General features: G+C 46.0%; 2 protein-coding genes across 15 annotated transcripts in view; one reads left to right on the forward strand and one right to left on the reverse strand.

Annotated features, from left to right (window-relative positions):
* LOC100026020 (zinc finger protein OZF-like) overlaps positions 1-18997 on the forward strand; it is a 515718-nt gene that overhangs the window by 401144 nt on the left and 95577 nt on the right. The gene's annotated exons all lie outside the window — the stretch shown is intronic.
* Positions 4698-18904, reverse strand: LOC103095762 (zinc finger protein 260-like). Of its 5 annotated transcripts, XR_008915916.1 has the most exons (6): positions 18165-18904; positions 17837-17942; positions 17530-17593; positions 17145-17412; positions 11894-12140; positions 8628-11576 (listed from the first exon to the last, which is right to left on the reverse strand). XR_008915916.1 is itself a non-coding variant. In XM_056814511.1 (5 exons), exons 1-5 carry the CDS (start codon positions 18439-18441, stop codon positions 6366-6368), a joined length of 2937 nt encoding a protein of 978 aa, XP_056670489.1. In that variant the 5' UTR covers positions 18442-18904; the 3' UTR covers positions 4698-6365. The 5 variants fall into 5 exon arrangements, 4 of the variants coding, with proteins under 4 accessions (XP_056670489.1, XP_056670490.1, XP_007486176.2 ...); XM_056814511.1 differs by lacking the exons at positions 8628-11576; positions 11894-12140 and adding an exon at positions 4698-8587; XM_056814513.1 differs by having other exon boundaries at positions 8627-12140.

Below are 18997 nucleotides of genomic sequence, written 5' to 3' on the forward strand. Positions count from 1 at the left end.
GGCAGATCACTGGGTGTGATACCCCCACCCAGTTTCATTTTTAAGCTGAAAGTTATTTCCCATAGGCTATGAAACTAGGTTGAGTGTCCCTTCTTTTGTTAATATCTTTGTTGAGGATGATAAGATGTAGGGCAGGGCTACCTGAGAGACTGGGTAATGAAATCAGCAAGTTTTACACACTAGTTTGAACTACAGTGACCCAGCTGCATAGTGGGCCTCTTGGCATCCTTAACACCTGACTCCTCCTGTGATGAAGTAATGAGGGGAAGTTTGAGGGCTCTCAATCCCCATTCTTGGTAGCCATTTACCAACCAGAGATCAGACTCAGTGGTGACATCATGGGGGGTACATATTGGGCTACCCTTGCTTTCACTCGAACTCTTTTGCCCCTTTTTTTCCTGGCCAACCTCTCAGTCTCTTGCCCAATTGCACTCATTTGGCCCAGCTGCTTTGGACACTTCCCAGCTGTGAGTCCTTTGGTGTTTGGCATATATTTCAACAAGTGATCAGTGAATTCTTTCAATTCTTATTTTCCCTTCTTGTTTGAGAAAATCAGGGCAATTTCCCAATATAATTTCTTGCAATATGGTGACCAGGTTCTTTTATTCATCCTGGCTTTCAGGTAGTTCAGTGATTCTTAGGTTATCTTTCCTGGATCTATTTTCCAGGTCATTTGTTTTTCCAGTGAGGTATTTCAGGTTTTCTACTATTCCCCCTCCCCCTAATCCTTTTGAATTCATTTTGTTTCCTGATGTCTTATAAAGTCATTGGCTTCCATTTTTCCCAATTCAAATTTTTTGGGAGTTACTTTCTTCATCAAACTTTTGCACTTCCTTTTCCTTTGTGCAAATTTTGCCTTAAGGAGTTAATTTTCTTCAGTGGATTTTTGTGATTTCTTTTCTATTTGGCCAATTCTAATTTTTTTGGAATTGCCCTTTTCAGTGAGTTTTTGTATATATTTTAACAAGCTGAGTTTAATTTCTTTTTCTACGTTCTCTTCTACCTCTCATTTTATTTTTACTTTCAAGCTCCTCCCATTCTTTTTGAGCCTGGCACCCTTGTACTTTCCTTTGAATATTTATGTTTTTGTCTTGGCACTGTTGTCTTCTTCTGAGTTTGTATATTTTGACTTTTCCAGACACTAAAATAACTCTAAGATCAGATTTTTTTTGTTTTTTTTGTTCCTTTATACCACTTTTTTTTTCAATGACCTTGCCTCTGCTGAAATTTAGCTGTTCTTGAGATGCAGAGAGCTTTGTCTGTGGATTCCACTGCCCAGCTGTCAGTTCCTCTAGGTGTGTTTGCACTAGGCCCCTCCTGCTGAGGGTTCCTTTGGGAACCTCATATACTGGACTGCTCTCCCCTTTACACCAGTGAGATGAGTCTTTTGTACTGTTCTTCTACATTGTCTTTGGCTGTGTGAATGTGAAAGCTTTCACCCCCTTTTATGATTATAATAGTATTAGCCTTTATAGTTATAACAGAAATAATATAGTTTGTTTTATAGGAATTATGAGCATTAGCTAAGAAAAATATAGCTTAGGGTGGTATTAAATCTTTTTGACACACATTTTGACCTTAAACCTGTAACCTAAAAGTTTCTGCCAAGCCTACCATACCCTGCTGCATGAACAGTCAGAAGGTGGAGGGCTGCCTTTGGGGTGCCCAGCTAGGTGCAATGATCATGCCAGTCATCCTTAGCTGCCATCTTTAGAAGTAATTGACTCCTGACATTAATAGAAATTATCAGCAAAAACCATCAGACCCTGACTCCTTGCAGAGGCCTTGGGAAGCTCAGCCATAATAATAGACATTAGTTACCACCCGTAATGATGATTTCTGTACTTTCCAGCTTATTTGGCACTTGTATCTGCCCATGTGAAAGATTTATGTTCACTCTACTTTAATTTTGACTGTATTTTCTGTCTTTAATCTAGTACTGTCATCAGATTTCTGTGCATAAAAAAGGCTGTCTCTTAAGGCTTGGGGTCTTGGATCTTGACCAGAGTCTGGCTTTATTATGAGATTGGCCCTCTCCCAATAAACCTATTATTTATTGGCTTAGAGAGCTTGTTTCTCTTACTGGCGTTTCTGCTAATAAACTTTTACCACAGCTGGCACACTCTTTCATCTTGTCTTTTGTTGGCTCTGCCTCTCCAGAATTCACTGAGAATTTGTTGTTGTTGCTGTGATAGTTTGGAAGTGTGTTTAGGTAAACTTATAGTTCCAGGAAGTGCAAGTCCTCCAATTTGTTTCATTGAAGGCAGTCTGGCAGGTATGCTCTAAAATTGCCCCAAATATAAAATCATAACTGATTCAAGGCTCCATTAAAAAACAAACGGATGGCTTTGTTTCCTCTTCTCAATTTCATATCCTCAAACCTTAGAAGGTTAGACAAAAATGGCTAAATACTTTATCAGCAGTATCAAATAGTATAGAAAGGAGACATTAAAAGAGACAGTGCATAGCAATATGCACTCAGGGCTGACTTCCCTTTTTCTCCTCACCCCTCCTTCCAGCCAATGTGAGGAGTGTTGAATAGAATTTGCTATTTAAACCTCAGACAGGTTTTTCCTCAGCACTACATTCTGGGGAATCAGGGCAAACAATTATGAACTGGACTTCCACTTGATGCCACCAATGACACAGTTCTTACCTAGGTTTGTCCACTCTCCATTGGTTCTTAGTTTGGTTAGCACTTCCCTCGTATTCTAAGCCTTTTCAACTCTACTGTATCTTAATGAAATTTCCAGAAGGCTTGGAGTCACAAAGTCCTCTCTGTCCGAGCTACCACAAACCTAATTCATCTTGTAACATAATTCCCCAACTCCTAGCCTAGCCTGCCTCATCTCTAAGAGCACCTCTCTGTGAAAGAAGACTGGCCTAATCTCAACTGAGATTAGTTATGATCCTTTCTTTGCAGAAGCACTGAACATAGATGGGTAATAGAGCCTCCAGAGAGAGGGCATCAGGTAGAAAAGTGAAAAGCTAGTGGGTTTGATTGCTATAGCAGGGAGGTAAGGAGAGTACACCCAAAGCCCTATCAGAAATGTGCAGGTGGCTGTGGACTGGAATGGGAGCTGGCATGGACTATCTGGCAATTCCTTGAGAGCTATGTTCACAGTTGCTAGTCTTACATGAGGTGCTTGTTTGTAAAACATCACTGGATCATGAACTGACTACTTACTAAACTGGCCAGCTATTCTAAAAGCACAGTTGATATCTGCTCTGCATCAGGACACACATGATTTGGAGGAGCTGCTGATGCCCTAGGAAGTACAGAACCCTCAGGATCCCAGGAAGACACTCCTGGAAGGATATTTCCTTGGCTCCTTTTAGGGCAGGGCTCAATAAATTTCCAAGGATGTCTGAATTTGTTTTACAGGCGGAGAGTTGTTTGTAGAGAAACCATTCTCCACTTTCTTTGGGGAAGTTGAAAAAATCAGTTTGCAAATATGTTCCTGTCCATCAAATGTCTTCAGCATTAGAGAATGCTGGAAATGTTACCCTCCAAACAGAGACCCAAGTGGGCATTTTGAGGTTGGTTTCTTATTCTTTCTGGAAGTGGAATTCCCAAATCCATTTTCCTGATTAAATCCTTTTCCAGTTATCGAAATCAACAGGATTGGACCATCTTTCTCCAGCTCAATTGGAATGGGTTTCTGATTTACAACTATGTAGGTTTTAATTCCTAAACCAATCTTTCCCCCTGTACAAGGTACTTTTTGTTCAGAACCAGGGATAAAAGAAAGGAGAAAATATCATTTATCTCCTTTGATGTTTCTTCCAGGTACTTAAGCACTGGGGCAAAAACTGGGTTGACCTCTTTCAAAAACTGCTTGTATCCATAGTGGTCTGTCCTCATCTAACCTGAGACATACCTTGCCATTTCATTTGCTTCCTTATTTGCCTAAATTAAAGAAAATTGCATCCTTTAAAGCCATCATATAGTGTTTAAAAATGCTAGAAATAACTGAGCTCTAGCTTAGTTATTTGGATACTCTGGAGAGCCGTGGGAGCGATATACAAAGGTCTCATGTTACACAGGGAGACTAGGTTTTTCTTTGAAAGATAATGAAATTATTCTTATGATTTGGCACAGGGCACGAAAAGTTTAAGCAAGTGATGTAGTTTTCTTATCATCCCACTACATGACATGGTGTTCCAGCTAGTGAACTGGGCTAAGTATGCTCAAGAAGATGAATCGTCTTCCTGCTGAGCAGCCTTCTGTGATGGCTAAATAAGCCTCCTTTTGTTAAATGCTAACTATTCCATAAGTGCTTCATCTCAACCCAATGTTGAACCCAAGGCACCAGACAGGGTTGGTTGGGGCTGGGCTACTTATTCTTACATTTTCACTGCAAATCATTCTGGGGGAGAGGAAGAGGGAATCTGAGGAGTAAATCCTGTTCAATGCAACATGCACCTCTGGTTCAATATGCACTTATTAGTTGTTAATCTCTTCTTGACTGAGGAGCAGGGAAGCAATTGGGCTCCAATTTCCTGCAAAACTAGCCCTGAAGATTCTCTTCTCACATTGCATCTGCTCTCCCTGCTGCCTAATTCTTCAAAGTTAAGAGGGATTAGTCAACACAGACTACTATGTATGAGTTTCTTGTTGATAGAAATTATGCTTAGTAATCATCGCTCAGTGAGGAAACTTAAAAACCAAATGAGAGCCCACGAGACAAATTAGATGACTTTGATAATATAAAATTAGAATTTATATTTATTATTAGAATTAGAAATTATATGTATATAGAATATATTACAGAATATATTCTATATAAATATAATTAAGAATTTATATATATTATATATAGAATAAAATGTGAACAAAAAAACAAACAATGGAGCTAGAAGATATGGTGGAATGGGGAAAATTGGTGCATCAAACATCTTTCATGAATCTGATAGCCAAGATGGAGGTAATCAACATATGTATAAGACCAAGAGTCCAAAAGAGGTAAGTGGCCAATGACAGAATATCCAAAATAAATTAAAAAGGGAAGCCACCGTTAAAGAGAGAAATGCCATTTAAACAACTCACACTCATTCAATTGGCAAAGGTGATGGTAGAGGAAATAGACCATGGAAGGCAGGCTGCAGAGAGGTGGAAAACTTCTGATGTTTTGACAATCAGTTTGGAATTACAAGAGAAATGTGATCCAAACATTTCCTCTCTTTCACTGATCCCACTACTAGGGATATGTGCAAAGGGATCCATAACAGAATTGGCCCATATATATAAAAACACAGCATTTCCTCCTACGAAGTAGGAGGAAGGGGAAAAAAAAACACTCCATCCCCTGGGGAATGGCTAAACCGTGGCACACAAATATAATGGAATAATATTCTGCTCTAAGAAATCATGAATATGAAAATTTCAGAGAAACAGATTTGGGGTTATAAATACAGAGCCATTCGAGTTCCCTCATTTTGCAGATGAAGAAAACAAGATCCAAAAAGCTGATGCATCCACCTTCACAAAAATATTTAAGTCGAATTCTAACTCATGCCCACTCCCTCCAAATCCAGCATTCTTTGCACTGCATAGACTGATGCAGAGGCAGAAAACAGAATCAGGTAGCAGGTAGATACAATGCACAATGATGAAAAGCTTAACAGAATAGTCCTGGGGGGGGGGGGCGCAGCAGAATTCAGAGGAATCACAATGATCAAATTTGATCTTGGAGATAAGAGCAGGAAATATTTTCCTTCTCTTCAGAAGCAGTGAGTGGTGATGGGTACAGAATATTGCTTCAATGGTCAGACGCTGCAGTTTTATAAACCTCATTTGTTTGACTGTCTTTAATGTAAAGAGGATTCCACAGGGATGAAAGCAGAGGATGATCTATCGTTGCGAGGGGGTGAAAAAAGTCAAAGGCAGCAATTTACCTTTTTTTAACATATAGGTATCCCCTGTATTTAAGGTTTTGCTGAGCTGCTAACATGTAATAACCTTGTTTCTATTATGCTGGATTAACATAATTTATACTACTGAATGTTAGCTCACGTGACATACAGAAAATGGGGTGAACTCCTTCCCAGAAGGGGTGGCTTGGTCACCTAGCTTGCTGTTAGTATACTCAACCTCACCCCCACCCCCCAACAACTATTAAGGCTGTAATCAGTCTAGTGGGAATTCTCTGTATTTTTGATTCCACAGAACTGCCCTCAAAGGACAGACCAATCTCCAAAAGACAGCAATCTGTGATAAACTTAATTAATTTTCACTATCAGTATCCCTGGTTTACTCCCTATTAAACCCATCTGTGCTGAATAAAGCTTGAGGTCTGACATCACTACCTCTCCAAGTGTTATGTTCAATACTGAAAATGTGATATCCCATTACCAAATCATCATCAATTTAGATTCTCATTAGTATGCATTTCCTGCTGTTGAATAAAGGCTGAATTCTGGCTGAATGATTTCCCACATTCATTAGGTTTGTTCTCTTTAGAGTGAATTTTCTGGTGTTTAACAAAGACTGAATTTCGAGTGAAAGACTTCCCACACTCATTACATTCGAAGGGTTTGTGGTCTTCACTATGAATTTTCTGGTGCTGAGTGAAGACTGAGCTTCGACTGAAACACTTCCCACACTCACTACATTCGTAAGGTTTCTCCTTAGTATGAGTCCGTTGGTGTTCAATAAGATGAAAAGTCCGATTGAAGGATTTTCCACATTCATTACATTTACATGGTTTATCACCAGTGTGAACTTTCTGATGGTCACGAAATGTAGATTTATGCCTAAAGGCTTTCCCACATTCATTGCATTCATAGGGTTTTTTGTCATTATGGATACTCTGATGTTGAACGAGATGCTTTCTCAAACTAAAAGCCTTCCCACATTGATTACATACGTAGGGCTTTTCTTTGGTGTGAATGATTTGATGTCCGATTAGAAGTGCACTTCGACTAAATGATCGCCCACATTCACCACATTCATAAGGTTTCTCTCCAGTGTGAATTCTCTGGTGTTCGATTAGACGGAAACGTCGATTGTAGGATTTCCCACATTCATTACATTCATAGGGTTTCTCTTTGGTGTGTGTGATTTGATGTCCAGTGAGGTACGATTTCTTACAGAAAGCTTTCCCACATTCATCACATTTGTAAGGTTTCTCTGTGGTATGGATTCTTTCGTGCTCAATAAGAAATGAACTATTGCTAAAGCACTTGCCACACTGGGTACATTCATAGGGCCTCTCCCCAGTGTGGATCTTCTGATGCCGTATAAAGCCAGAATTTCTAGTAAACGATTTCCCGCATTTATTGCACTCATAAGGCTTCTCTCCAGTATGAGTTCTCATATGTTCAAGAAGTTGTGAACGATGGCTAAAACTCTTCATACATTTTTCACATTTGTAAGGTTTTTCTCCGGTGTGGATTCTCTGATGGTCCAGAAGCCGTGACTTGCGCCCAAAGGCCATACCACATTCACTACAGCCAAAGGGCTTTTCTCCTATATGAAGTTTCTGATGATGGAAGTGACATGAACTATCCTTGAAGGCTTTCCCGCACTCAGTGCATCTATACGCTCTCTCTGGGGCATGGCTTCTCTGATGTTCTGTGAGGTACCAGGAACGTCGGAAGGTCTTTCCACACTCCTTACACACATAGGGTTTTTCCCCCGTGTGAATCCTCTGATGTTCAATAAGGTACGAGTTACGAATGAAACCTTTCCCACACTCATTGCAATGATAGGGTTTTTCTCCAGAATGGATTTTTAGATGCTGGAACAGACTTGAGCGATTACTCAAAGTTTTCCCACATTCGTCACATTTGTAGAGCTCTCCTCCTGTATGGATGAACTGATGCCGAAGGAGGCTCGAGCTATTTCTGAAGGCTTTCCCACATTCTCCACACTGGTAGGGCTTTTCTCCTGTGTGGATGAGCTGATGCTGAAGGAGGCTTGAGCTGGTACTGAACGCCTTTCCACACTCCTCACATTTGAAAGGTTTCTCAGCAGTGTGTACTGGCTGATGCTCTAAGAGATCTTGGCTTTGACGGAAGGCTCTCCCACATTTGTTACACCTATAAGGTCTCTCTCCAGTATGGATTCTCTGGTGCTCAGTGAGGGTCGATTTCCTCTTGAAGGTCTTCCCACACTCATTACATGGAAAGGGTCTCTCTCCACTATGGATAACCTGATGTCGGATGAGGTGATAGCTTCGAGTAAACCTTTTCCCACACTCATAACATACGTAGTGGCCTGGCCAACTGTGAATGCTCTGGGGCTGAGGGAGGTGGGACATGGAAACTAACTGTTCTCCACCCTGACAGCCATAGGGTGCCTCATTAGTTTGGAACACATTAAATCCAACAAAAGCTGAATTCTGTCTGTTGAAAAAGTCTTCATATTCATTAAGCAGGCTTGGTTTTTCCTCTGCATGGAGGCAGGGACGACTGTTAGGATTGAAGATTCTCTGATCCAAAGTTGTCTCTTGATTCAGGCTGAAAGAGTTTCCATATTTGTTTAGCATGTCTGGTTTTTCCTCTGCTTGAGAAAGCTGATCATTGTCATCTACAATTTCATGCTTCAATGCCATCTCTCCATTCTGTGGTTTGTCCTCATCACCTAAGGATTAAGAGATGCAGATGTCAGTCAAGAGAAGGGCTGAGAGTACTCAGCGCAGGCCAATGTGAACACGGTCTGATGACTTCAAGAGACAGAAAAAGAAGCCTAAAGTCTTCACCTGGATTCCAGATTTGTCTCAGGTGACAAGAGTACTTTGCCTTCCAGCACTAAATGGCCACAGAACCCACAAAATCTAGAATTTCAGAGTTGGAAGAGACCTTGGAAGCATTCTTGGAAAAAAAATTCTGAACATGACACCAAATAAAAGGAGCACTTCTATTTACATAGCAGGAAAGAGGGTTGTACATGTATTACAACTCATTTTTCCTATTATAAGAAATTCAACACATAGTTTTCAAAGCTCTTAATTGTGTATTCTTCCATTTTTCCTGGACCTCTAGCTGTCCCCCAGTCAAATTAAAAAAAAAAAACCCTGGTAACAACCATGCAGCACACCTACCTATCAGGAAGTGCAAGGCCTCAGAAGCTCGACCACACCTGAAAGGCACCCTCCCTTATTGTAATGGTGAAAATTTCACCTTTAAAGATTGTCATAATATTAAAACTATGGCCGCCAAGGAATTTACTTAAGAAATTCCTAAAAATGAAACACTCAAGTCAGAATGGAGTTTGTGGTGGTTTAATCACAATGGGAGTAAGAAAGGGAGAGGGAGAGGAGAGAGGAGAAAAGGGAAAGGGGTTACTCAATCTCTGGCCAAGGCAGAGGGAGATTAGGTCCAAAGGGGCCAAAGTAGAGAAGGAACTCAGTCCTTGACTCATGTGATCGATCTCAAGGGAAGCTGTCTGCAGGCCTCCTCCCTGCTCAAGGTCCTAGCACGAACTCCCGTCCTGCTCTGTCCCCAGGAAGTGAGCGAATTTCAGAGGCTGTTCCCTGCCTCACTTCCTGTGCCTCCCAAATCCAATGCTGGCTCTAGCTTGACCTAGGACCGCCCAGAGGTCTGTCCTTTTTTCTGCATGTCTGTTGAGGGCCATATTCTCAAATAATTAAATCTTGAGTTTTGCTGCAGCCCTTCCTAATCTCTACCTGAGTAGGGTGGAGACTGCAGTTTCCAAGACCTGACTCTCTTACTCCGAGTATCTCCATTGTCACTGATCAGGAAATAGCTAAATCCCATCCTCCAGAGAATGGTCTGAACAGGGTGGAATAGTTTTGAAATTCACATTATGAAGACTATCAAAGGTCAGGGCTGGGAAGGGGCTGCTGCCTCTCACTTTTAAGTCTAAACTTTTTTTTCCCCCTTCCCCCCATTGCTTTGATTTTTGTCCTCTGCCACCAGTCTTCCATAGGTGAGCCTTTCAAGTCTTCTTTCCTCCTGGCCAGTAGGCCCCCTTTCTTCCTCACAAGAGTGCCAGTCTGACCATTGCCTCCTCCTCCTAGGAGTTAGGTTGGGTGCTGCTTCCCCCCTTTTCCCTGCTGGTGACTTGGGCTTTTTCCTGACCACTTTGGAAAGCTACTATATACTAGATTGGACCTAGAGCTCCAACTAGGGCACTCACTGTGCCAGCGTGATGGGGATGGCACAACCCCAAGGCCTGAGAAAACCCTCCTGGTGGCAGCCCTGACTCCCCAAGGATGGCTCTCCATCCCATTCAGTCCATTCTGGACTCCGTCCCCCTGGACGCCTGGCTATCAAGCAGGTCTCCAAAACTTGAGCCATCATCTGTGGCATCCCTCTTGTCCTGCTTCCAGGAAGCGGGCCTCGTTGACTAGCTCTGGGGGGCTTCCTGTGCTCAGGACTGCTGGAGGGGGCTCAGTGGATGGAAAGCCAGGAGGTCCTGGATTCAAATGTGGCCTCAAAACACTTCCTAGATGTGTGACCCCAGGCAAGTCCTTTGCCCCCAGTGGCCTAGCCCTTACTGCACTTTTGCTTTGGAAGCTCCTAAAAGGAAAGGCAAGGGCTGACCAGAGGGAGCCTTCCTTCCCCAATTCCAGGCCAGACCACTTCAGAGAATGTTGAAGGCCTCACGAGGCAGCCCCTCCCCGAATGAGCATGGGTGAACCAGGGCTGGCTTGAGGTCTTTCTTCTAGGATTAGGAATGGCGAGTCTCAATGGTCCCTGTGGAGGGCAGATAGGATGTGTTCGGGCTCAAGGCAGCAAGACTCCTGCGGTCAGACAAGGGAAGGCCACTGTCAGCCACTTCTCAAGAAGCTTCCACATGCTGAGGCCTCCCCCCGGAGGGCCCAGAATCTTCTGGCTCTCCCAGAGGCAAGGACAACACATCCTGCTGGCTCGCTTTCTCCCAGGGCTCAGAGCATGTCTGGCACGAAGCAGGCAGCCAGTAAAGGTTGGTCGGCTATTGAGCAAACTTGTGAATTCACTGGGACAGAGAACCCCCAACACATTCCAGGTTGAGACAAGCCCCAGGGGCAGGACTGGAACCCAGGCCTTCCCAGTGCTTGCCACTGTCCTATGCAGCACAAAGGCAGACCCAAAGCGGAGGGCCAGCAGTGCTCAGCTGGGATGACAGTGGCACGTCTCCCAGGAACAGATGTGAGCTTAATGAACCCCCAAACAGGTCACAGAATTTTGGGACAACCTGGAGACACCAGCAGGCTTCATGGAGGTGGCACGGGCCAGGAGGCAGGCCCATGTGGGAGGCATCTATCTGGTGCCACAGAGAGGGGGCTCACAGGAGGCGGCAATGGCAACCTCTGTGTTCTGAGGAACGAGGGCTTGGATGTGGGCAATGCTGGGGAGCCACTCTTGGGGTCTGCATGGGGAAGAACTGGAAGGGTCCAAGCTCTGCTTTGGGGCACCCCAAGATTGATAACGAGGGGAGGGCTGGAGGGAGCCTGTGGGGTCCAGAGGACACATCTGGCCACAGGGACAAGGAGGGATGTCCCCGAAGTTCTACCCTTCCCCCAACCTTAATGTGTCCCTTTTAGCTCCATATTGAACTCCAATGAGACCCAGAAGGCCTGCAGAATGGCTTCCGTGCTTCACTCTGGAGGGTGCCGTGAAGACTTCTGGGAACATGAAAAGGAGAGCCTGGTGGGAAGCTCAGGAAGGCTGTGGGGGACACCTCAGAGGAGCCCCATGGCACATGCTGGCTACCTAACCTCAGTCCCCTCAAACTTACTGTACCCCAAAGTCTGCCTTTGTGACTGGGCACCCTGCTCGAATGGCCACAGGCATAACCAGCTATGAGGTACTGGAGTCCTCCAGTGTGATGCTGGGCAAATCACTTCATTATAAACTCTCCCCCTCAATAGGCATCAAGTCCTTGCCAGGCACTGTGCTAAGGGTTCGGAAAGCTCCACTCCTGCTGCCTCCCCTCTCTTACCTCCAACCTGAGGGTCCAAGTTTGAATCGCACCCTGATAATTGGCCTTCGAGGCCTGCTGAGAGTTCATTGCTCTGGAGTCTGGCTGCCCCGGGCACAGGCCACCTCAAGCCTTTCTACAGGGAGGAGGAGTTGTCTGCACCAGCTCAGCCCCTACCCCAAAGACGATGATGGGTTCCCAGTCAGTCTCCAGATCAGTGGCACCAGCACCAGTGACAGGCCATGTTGTCGGAAAGCTGTGGAGATGCCTGTTGGAATGTGTCCAGGATGGAGGAGGCATTAGCAGAAGGGGCTGGGGGTGGGGAGGGACTGAGCCTAGAGAAGTCAGAGCATGTGTGCATGCATTTGTGTGTGGGTACACAGAGAAGCAGAAGGGCACACCAAAACGTCTGCGCCATGGAAGGGGAATTCCTTCTGCTTGGTCCCAGGAGGTAAAACCAGGGAGAGGGAGGCCCGATGAGGCTCAACATCAGGACTGACTCCCCAGCAGTCAGGGCTGTCCCAGAGCAGAGAGGTGGTCAGAGGACCACTTGTTAGGGATGTGGAAGGTGGGACAGAGTCCCTCACCATCCACCAGGCTCCACAGACCAGAAGGAAGATTCTTATCCTCCTGGCTGTCCAGGCTCATCCTCCCAGGGGTATCTGGCCACTCTCTCCACAATCATCTCCTTCCCTTTGTGAAGATAGATTTAACTCTCTTATTGCCTATTTTTAGCTAATCAAATCAAGAACTTAAAGTACTCCTACTTACCATTAAGGATGAGAGTTCAGAAGTCACTTACTGGAATAAGTGACACCTCTAAAGGCCACTGCGCCTCCCTCCTTCTCCCCTTGGGCAGTGCTAGACAAACTGAAAGACTGCCATTGGTTTCAGTGAAGAAGGGGTGACAGGAAGTAATGTGAAAAGGGTATTAAAAAGAGACCAATATGGTCTAGCATTCATTCCTTTCCTGGCTTCTGGAGAGATTGGTTCTGGAGATTGATTCTCTTCCTGGCATTTGGAGGAGGCTGAATTGGTGGAACTCTGGCTGAAGACACCACTGGGACTTCTGGTTGAGAATTATCAGGAAATCTACAGGGGGACAAGGGATGTGGGGAAGCCCGTGCAGGGCTGAGCCTCACTTCACTGGAGAAGGGCTAGTAGGCTTGTTAAAATCTGTCTCTTTAGCTGCATTTTTCCACCTCTTTGTAAATGAAGCTGCTAAAAGTCATTTTGATTTAAGCTATATTTTTAAATTGGCGACCACAATATTACTTTAGAATTCTCATACTTATCATAAAACCTAAATTTAAACTCTTACACCTTCCTCTTCCTCTCAGGGCAGGCCTTCCCTAGACACCTTGTCCCCAGAGGAAAACTAGAGATTTCTTGAAGACAGGTGCTCCTTCTTCTGCCTCCATCTACTCTAATCAATCCACCCAAACCACCCCCAGGCCAGACTAGGTCAGTGTCCTCCCTCAATCAGTATGTCCTCTTGGCTCATCATTCCCAGCATGATGGATTCACAGTCTGTCTAGTCTTTAAATTCTGGCCTGGCATTCACCCAAAAGGAGGAAAGATGAGTGCTAAAACTTCCAAGAGAATACAGAAGGGAAAGTAAGGCAATACCAGATCAAATGAGAATCCTGTGGATTTCTAAGAGAACATGGAACAAGAAGTCCTAGAACACTTCCTAAGAGAAGAAATTAGGAATGACAATATGGTGGAATGTTTATAGCTTTCAAAGCAGAAATAATGAACAGAATAGAAAAACTAGAATCCACAGGGGCTCCAGAAAAGTCAAGAGAGAACAACAGATTTGGAATATGAAAATGCTGAAGAAGAGAAAAAATATGGTAGAAGAGGCCAAAAGCAATCATTTTTTTAATTCCTAAAAATATTTCTTCTCTCTCCCTCTTACTGCCCATCCCTCACTTAACCAATTAAAAAAACAGCAACAAAGTAAAACCCAATCTACACACAGTCCGACCCCCCACCCCCAACAAATGCAGCTTCATTTTGGGTTTTGAGGCCATTAGCTCTAGTGGAGTTGTTTGAACACATGATCTCCATCCAAGCCAGTTACTGACCTTGATGACATCCTACAAGGGAAACGGAAGAATCCTAGGTCTCCTGGAAAAACACAGTAAATGAAAAAGCCCAAGTTCTTTACTGCAGACAACAATACAAGAAAGCTACCCAGAACTTCTGGGTTTAGGAAGCAAAGTACAATCAAAGAACCTACAGGTCACCTCCAGAAGAACAGAAAAAAATACAATCCAGCATAGTGATTAGAAAGCTGCAAAAGAAACAAAGCACGACACCTACCAAATCATAAAGTACTCAAGTGAACAAAATCCAGGATAGACATCTTAAATGATTCAATCACAGGAAGTGAAAGAGAAGGAACCCGCCCAAAAAAAACGACCAAAGGAAAAGCTTCTGGTCTAGATGGACTGAAAAATTTGATCATATTTTAAATAATTTTAATTGCTGGGCAAAAATGATTCCCAACAAGTGAAAAAAATACTCTAGCAAACTTGTTCTAGGAGACAGATACAGTCCCAATACCTAAGCTAGGGAAGGAAAAAGTACAAAAAAGAATGGATTTGTATAAAGAATTACATCTTGGCCAAAAGACTAGCTAAAAGACTGGGGGAAAAAATCGCTTCTCAAGCTGGACATGTGCCTGGCATGCAAGGATGGCCCAACATTAGGAAAATAACCAATATAATAACCCCTGTATAAATGGAGATTTCGAACCCTAGACTTCAATCCCCAGAAGTCCTTGGTAGTTCCCAGAATTCCCTATAATCTCTCCTGAGTCTTCACATTGGCAAGACCACAATTGGTATTTAACTGGCAGTAATGCCTCCCACTCTCTCTTCCTTTGCAATGATGAAGCAAGTATAGTGGTAAGCTAAGTGTGGGGATTTAAATGGGCTAATCAGCCATGGGCATGTGGTTTTTATTTTGTATCCTCTTGATTTCTAATGAATTTCAATAAACCTCATAAAATATAATATTTTTTATTATTAGAGATATAATTTAATTTTTACACCCCAAACATTGAAAACCAAAAGCTGACATTTATGAAGAAACTAAAAGGGATTCTCTGCCACCCCCCAACTCCACTGATGACAGGAAACTGTAGTAAGGAAATTAGGATATTGATTAAGCATTAGTTAAGATACTTGAGAAGAGGGGTCTCTGAGATTGCAGGCAAGGCAGGGTACCAGCTATGCCTGAGATCAGAATTTGGAAGGCCAGAAGCAGGAAAAGTTCTGACAGTTTGTTACTGTCACTCGCTCACTGGCTTCAGTTAGTTGAGTCTCTCTCTGACTTCTGGTGAAGGCAGACCTCTCAGACCTTGCTCTCTGCTGGTGAGAGGGAAGAGAGAACTCTGAAAGCATTTGAAGGTTTTTACTTTTCATCTTGGAGAAAGAAGCCGTCAGATCTGCTTTGTTGGAGAACAGTTTGAAGGAGAAAAACTAAAGGTCTGTTTGCCTAGACTCTGGGCCATCTCAGAGTTATCCTCTGTCAACTGTCCTCTGCCATACTGGCCTGACTGACTGTGTTCACTTGGAGACGTCTTTATCAAATTAAGCTATTTATATTTAATAAGGGTTGGGGTTAGGGTTTAGTCAGACTGTGTGTTCTAAGTGCTAAGCAGTTTTAGGGACGCCTGAAGAAAATGAAAGCTTCGCCGTGAGGGGAACGTAGAAGGTGGGGCTATATTTGGTCCCTTTTTAGTGTTAAGGCTTTCCTGGTTACTAACCGCTATGTTCATAACTGTTAAATATAAATAAGTAGAACTCTATGCAAATACTTAGTCTCCAAGCAAGCATATACTGGCCTGGTGAAGGAGTCACTCCTGGCTTTCTTTCACAGTGGGGAGCTGGAAGGTACTTTGTAACCCTTAAGCAAAGCATCCTCCTCAACAACTCTATTATATAACCTTCAAAATGGCGGCAACAGAAATGGCAAATGATAGAAGGGACAAGCAGAAGAAACAGTATCTGAAATGCCATCCAGTCTTAGGCAATCACCAAAGAAACTAGATGAGACAACGAAGAGCTTCTGTACGATTTTCAACTATAAAACAAACTCCCAAAGTCAACCACTTTTCTATAAAAAGCCAAGAGTGGTAATAAAAGGGGAAGCCTCACTCCAAAGAAGTACAGGACGACCGCTCGGTCGATCTGCCAAAGGACGCTCAGTACCTGATGAATCCAATAACAAAAAGATCATCAATCAAAGACAACTTCAATGAAAGCTCCCAGCCGGGCAGTGCCAAAGGTCCGAGTGACCCAGCCACTGAGGCTACCTATCAATCTGGTGCTGGACCGCTCACTTTCCAAAGAGACCCTTTATAGAATCGTCCTGACGTTCCTCTGGAGAAAGGAAAGATTCTGGGTATGTGGGGAAATAAGGCAGGAAGCAAGTAGCAATCCATACCATTGCCAGACCTCACTCTGCCAGTGGGCCACAGTTAGCAAACAAAACTATCTGCGGAGCAGGCTAGAACGAGGACGAGGCACAGCTTGCACCTGGATAGCCCTTTAAAGGATGGGAAGCTCTCTGCACACAATTTCTCACTTCCTTCTCTTGATGACAATTGTCCCTGTTTTACAAGGGAGGAAATCAAGGCTGAGCTGAGGGTTCTGAGGGCAGGTGATAACTCAGGCTTTCCAGAGTCCAAGTTCAACACTTGGGCCGCTCACTGAACACCAAACTGCCTAGACTGGTCAAAGGAGAGTCAGAAAAAAAAGGCCTCAATAAGCCCAGAGAACATTCTGGCAGAAAATGAGGCTTGGACCGGTGCCTTCCACTGTATTCTAACATCACTCAATCAGCGACCAGGCGCCTCCCTTTTCAAAGCCACGACGAGGAGGCGGATTCGTGAGGAACCAAAAAGCCCAATAATCTGAGTCTGTCCATGCGATGGGAAAACGTGACTGAACGAGAAGGCCTTTAGGGGAAGGGAGGAAGCAAGTGGCCAGTGACGTCACTGGTCCGACTTCAAAGACTCCAAGCCACAGACCAAAGCAGGGCAAATGAACTCTGCCAAAGAGCAGTGGAGGTCACTGTGACGAGGACAGAGGCCCAGTGGCTGCCGCCCAGGGGACCTCTGCCCTCAAAATCAACTCCCTCGAGAGGTCAAGAGGAAAAGGCCCCACAGCCACTGACAGGCACAAACCAGAATCCTGCTGGCCAATGGTTGGGCACGTTGGTGGCACTTTGGGAGGCTGGGACAGGTCTGGGAACGCACCTGCAGGGATGGCCACGTCCACAGCTAGGACGGGCATCCGCCTGAAAGGCTGAAGATGGAAGTGGCCCCTCTCTGCTGCGGAGGCACCTGTGAGCTCCACTGGGGGTGGGGGTGGGGGTGGAATGATGCCTGTGCAGTAGAAAAGGACAAACGCTGCCTCCACATCCCGGGGGAGCTTCGCTCTGCTCCCAGCCTGGGGCCTCCCTTTCTGAGTGTGTTCCAGGCCGTCTGGGGAAGGCGGAGGGACCTCATTTTGGGGGTCTGAATTCTAAAAACAATTAAAAAGAAAAAAGAGAAGGAAACACTGACTTTCAGTTTGCATTTGGGGCAGGGGATGAGGGCCAGGAGGCAGGAAGGCCCCGGTCCATTATGGCCCGACACTCACTAGCTGTGTGGCTCTGGGCAAGTCACGCGCCACTGCGGGCCTCAGTTTCCTCCTGTCAAAGAAGCTGGAGAAGATCATGGCAGGCTAAGCCCAAGTGGATCCGGGAGTCTGCTAGGCCTGCAGTACATTCCGGGGACAAGACGCCAGGGGGAAACTGAGGCCGAACAAGCTCAGGAGCTTCACCAGGCCAGGAGCCCCCTCACTTCCACAGCGCCCTCCTCGGCCTTCCCCAAGTTACTCCTGAGGGAGCTGGAAGGGGGTCTGAGAAATCCACCATCCCCGCCCGGCTCCAGCCTTCCCAGCTCACCCTCCGCTCCTCCAGGCGGCAACTCCTGGGCCAGCCCCTCGGGCTCCACCTTCACGGGAGGGGGCAAGTACGGCCTGGGGGCCCCAGGCTCCTCGAGCGTCAGCATCTGCGGGGGGAACAGACAGACAGAGCGGATGGGGGTCAGGGAAAGCGGAGGAAAAACAGGCCCCTCACAAAGGGCCCTTGGATCCTCCTCCCACCCACCGCAGGTCCAAAAGGAGACTGGGCGCCCTGCCCCCAGCCGCTACCCTCCCCCGCCCCACCGAGGGGACCGGCAGGGTCTCACCTGTCGGGGTCGTGGGGCCCCAAGGGCTGCCATTCGTCTAACCTGGTCTGGGGGTTACCCGACCCCACGGGAGGAGGCGGGGCAAATCCAGGTGCAGCAGACAGCAGAGGGGCCCCACTCGGGATGCACGCCCACAAACCACGTGCACCCAGCAAGAGGCACTGACAGGAAGTGCCCAGTTTGCTCTTGGGTACATGGGGAGCAAGGCTACTCCCCCGAACGTAGCCGTCCCCCCTAAGATCCCATTTCCGGGGCGCTCTAGGATGCTGGGAGGCCATTCGGTGTCAGTGGTTTGGTCGAGGGTCGGGGGGAGGGGCATACTGGATCACGTGGGCCCGCGGCTCCTCCTTCACTTCCGGGCCACTCTTGGATATTGCGTCTCCATGATAAGATTCCAGGGAGAGGGGCGGGGCTGCACGTTGGGTCACGTAGGCGCCCCCTCCCTCCCACTGAGGACACTTCCTGCTGCTCTAGGATACCTGGAGTCCTCGCCATCTCGTTGGTTCGGAACCAGGGTGGGCTTCCTTGCCCAGCCCAGGGGGAGGGGCTAATAGAATTCCTCCGAGGCGCCCCCTCCCTGGGTGACCACAGCCTGTCCAGGGGCACCCCCTCTCTCATTTCTCAGCCTGGGGAGGCCCTGACCTTGCCAAAGATCCTGGTGCCCTAAGGCTGGGGGGGGGGGGGGGAAAGGGCAGCTGACTAGACGAGGGGACTGCTCTGATCCCAGGGTGCTGGGCAGGGCTCAGAGGGTGACTGTAGACCTTAGGGTGCTGATCGGAGGTGCAGGGGTGACTCAGAACCCAGTCTGGTTATTGGACCGCTCCAAGGTCAAGGCGGAAGGACAGGTCCCCGCCTCCCCCCGCCCTCTGGGAGGC

The sequence above is a fragment of the Monodelphis domestica genome, chromosome 2 (assembly GCF_027887165.1).
Source record: "Monodelphis domestica isolate mMonDom1 chromosome 2, mMonDom1.pri, whole genome shotgun sequence".
Lineage (NCBI taxonomy): Eukaryota > Metazoa > Chordata > Mammalia > Didelphimorphia > Didelphidae > Monodelphis > Monodelphis domestica.

What these genes read in the sequence shown, in the direction of transcription:
- LOC103095762 (XM_056814511.1), bottom strand. Translation starts at nt 18,441, where the DNA reads ATGCCCCTCCCCCCGACCCTCGACCAAACCACTGACACCGAATGGCCT. An exon ending in TCGGGTAACCCCCAGACCAG is followed by an intron (nt 17,943 to 18,164) that starts GTTAGACGAATG and finishes TTCCCCCCGCAG; the next exon opens with ATGCTGACGCTCGAGGAGCC. An exon ending in GGACGTGGCCATCCCTGCAG is followed by an intron (nt 8,588 to 17,144) that starts GTGCGTTCCCAG and finishes CTTAATCCTTAG; the next exon opens with GTGATGAGGACAAACCACAG.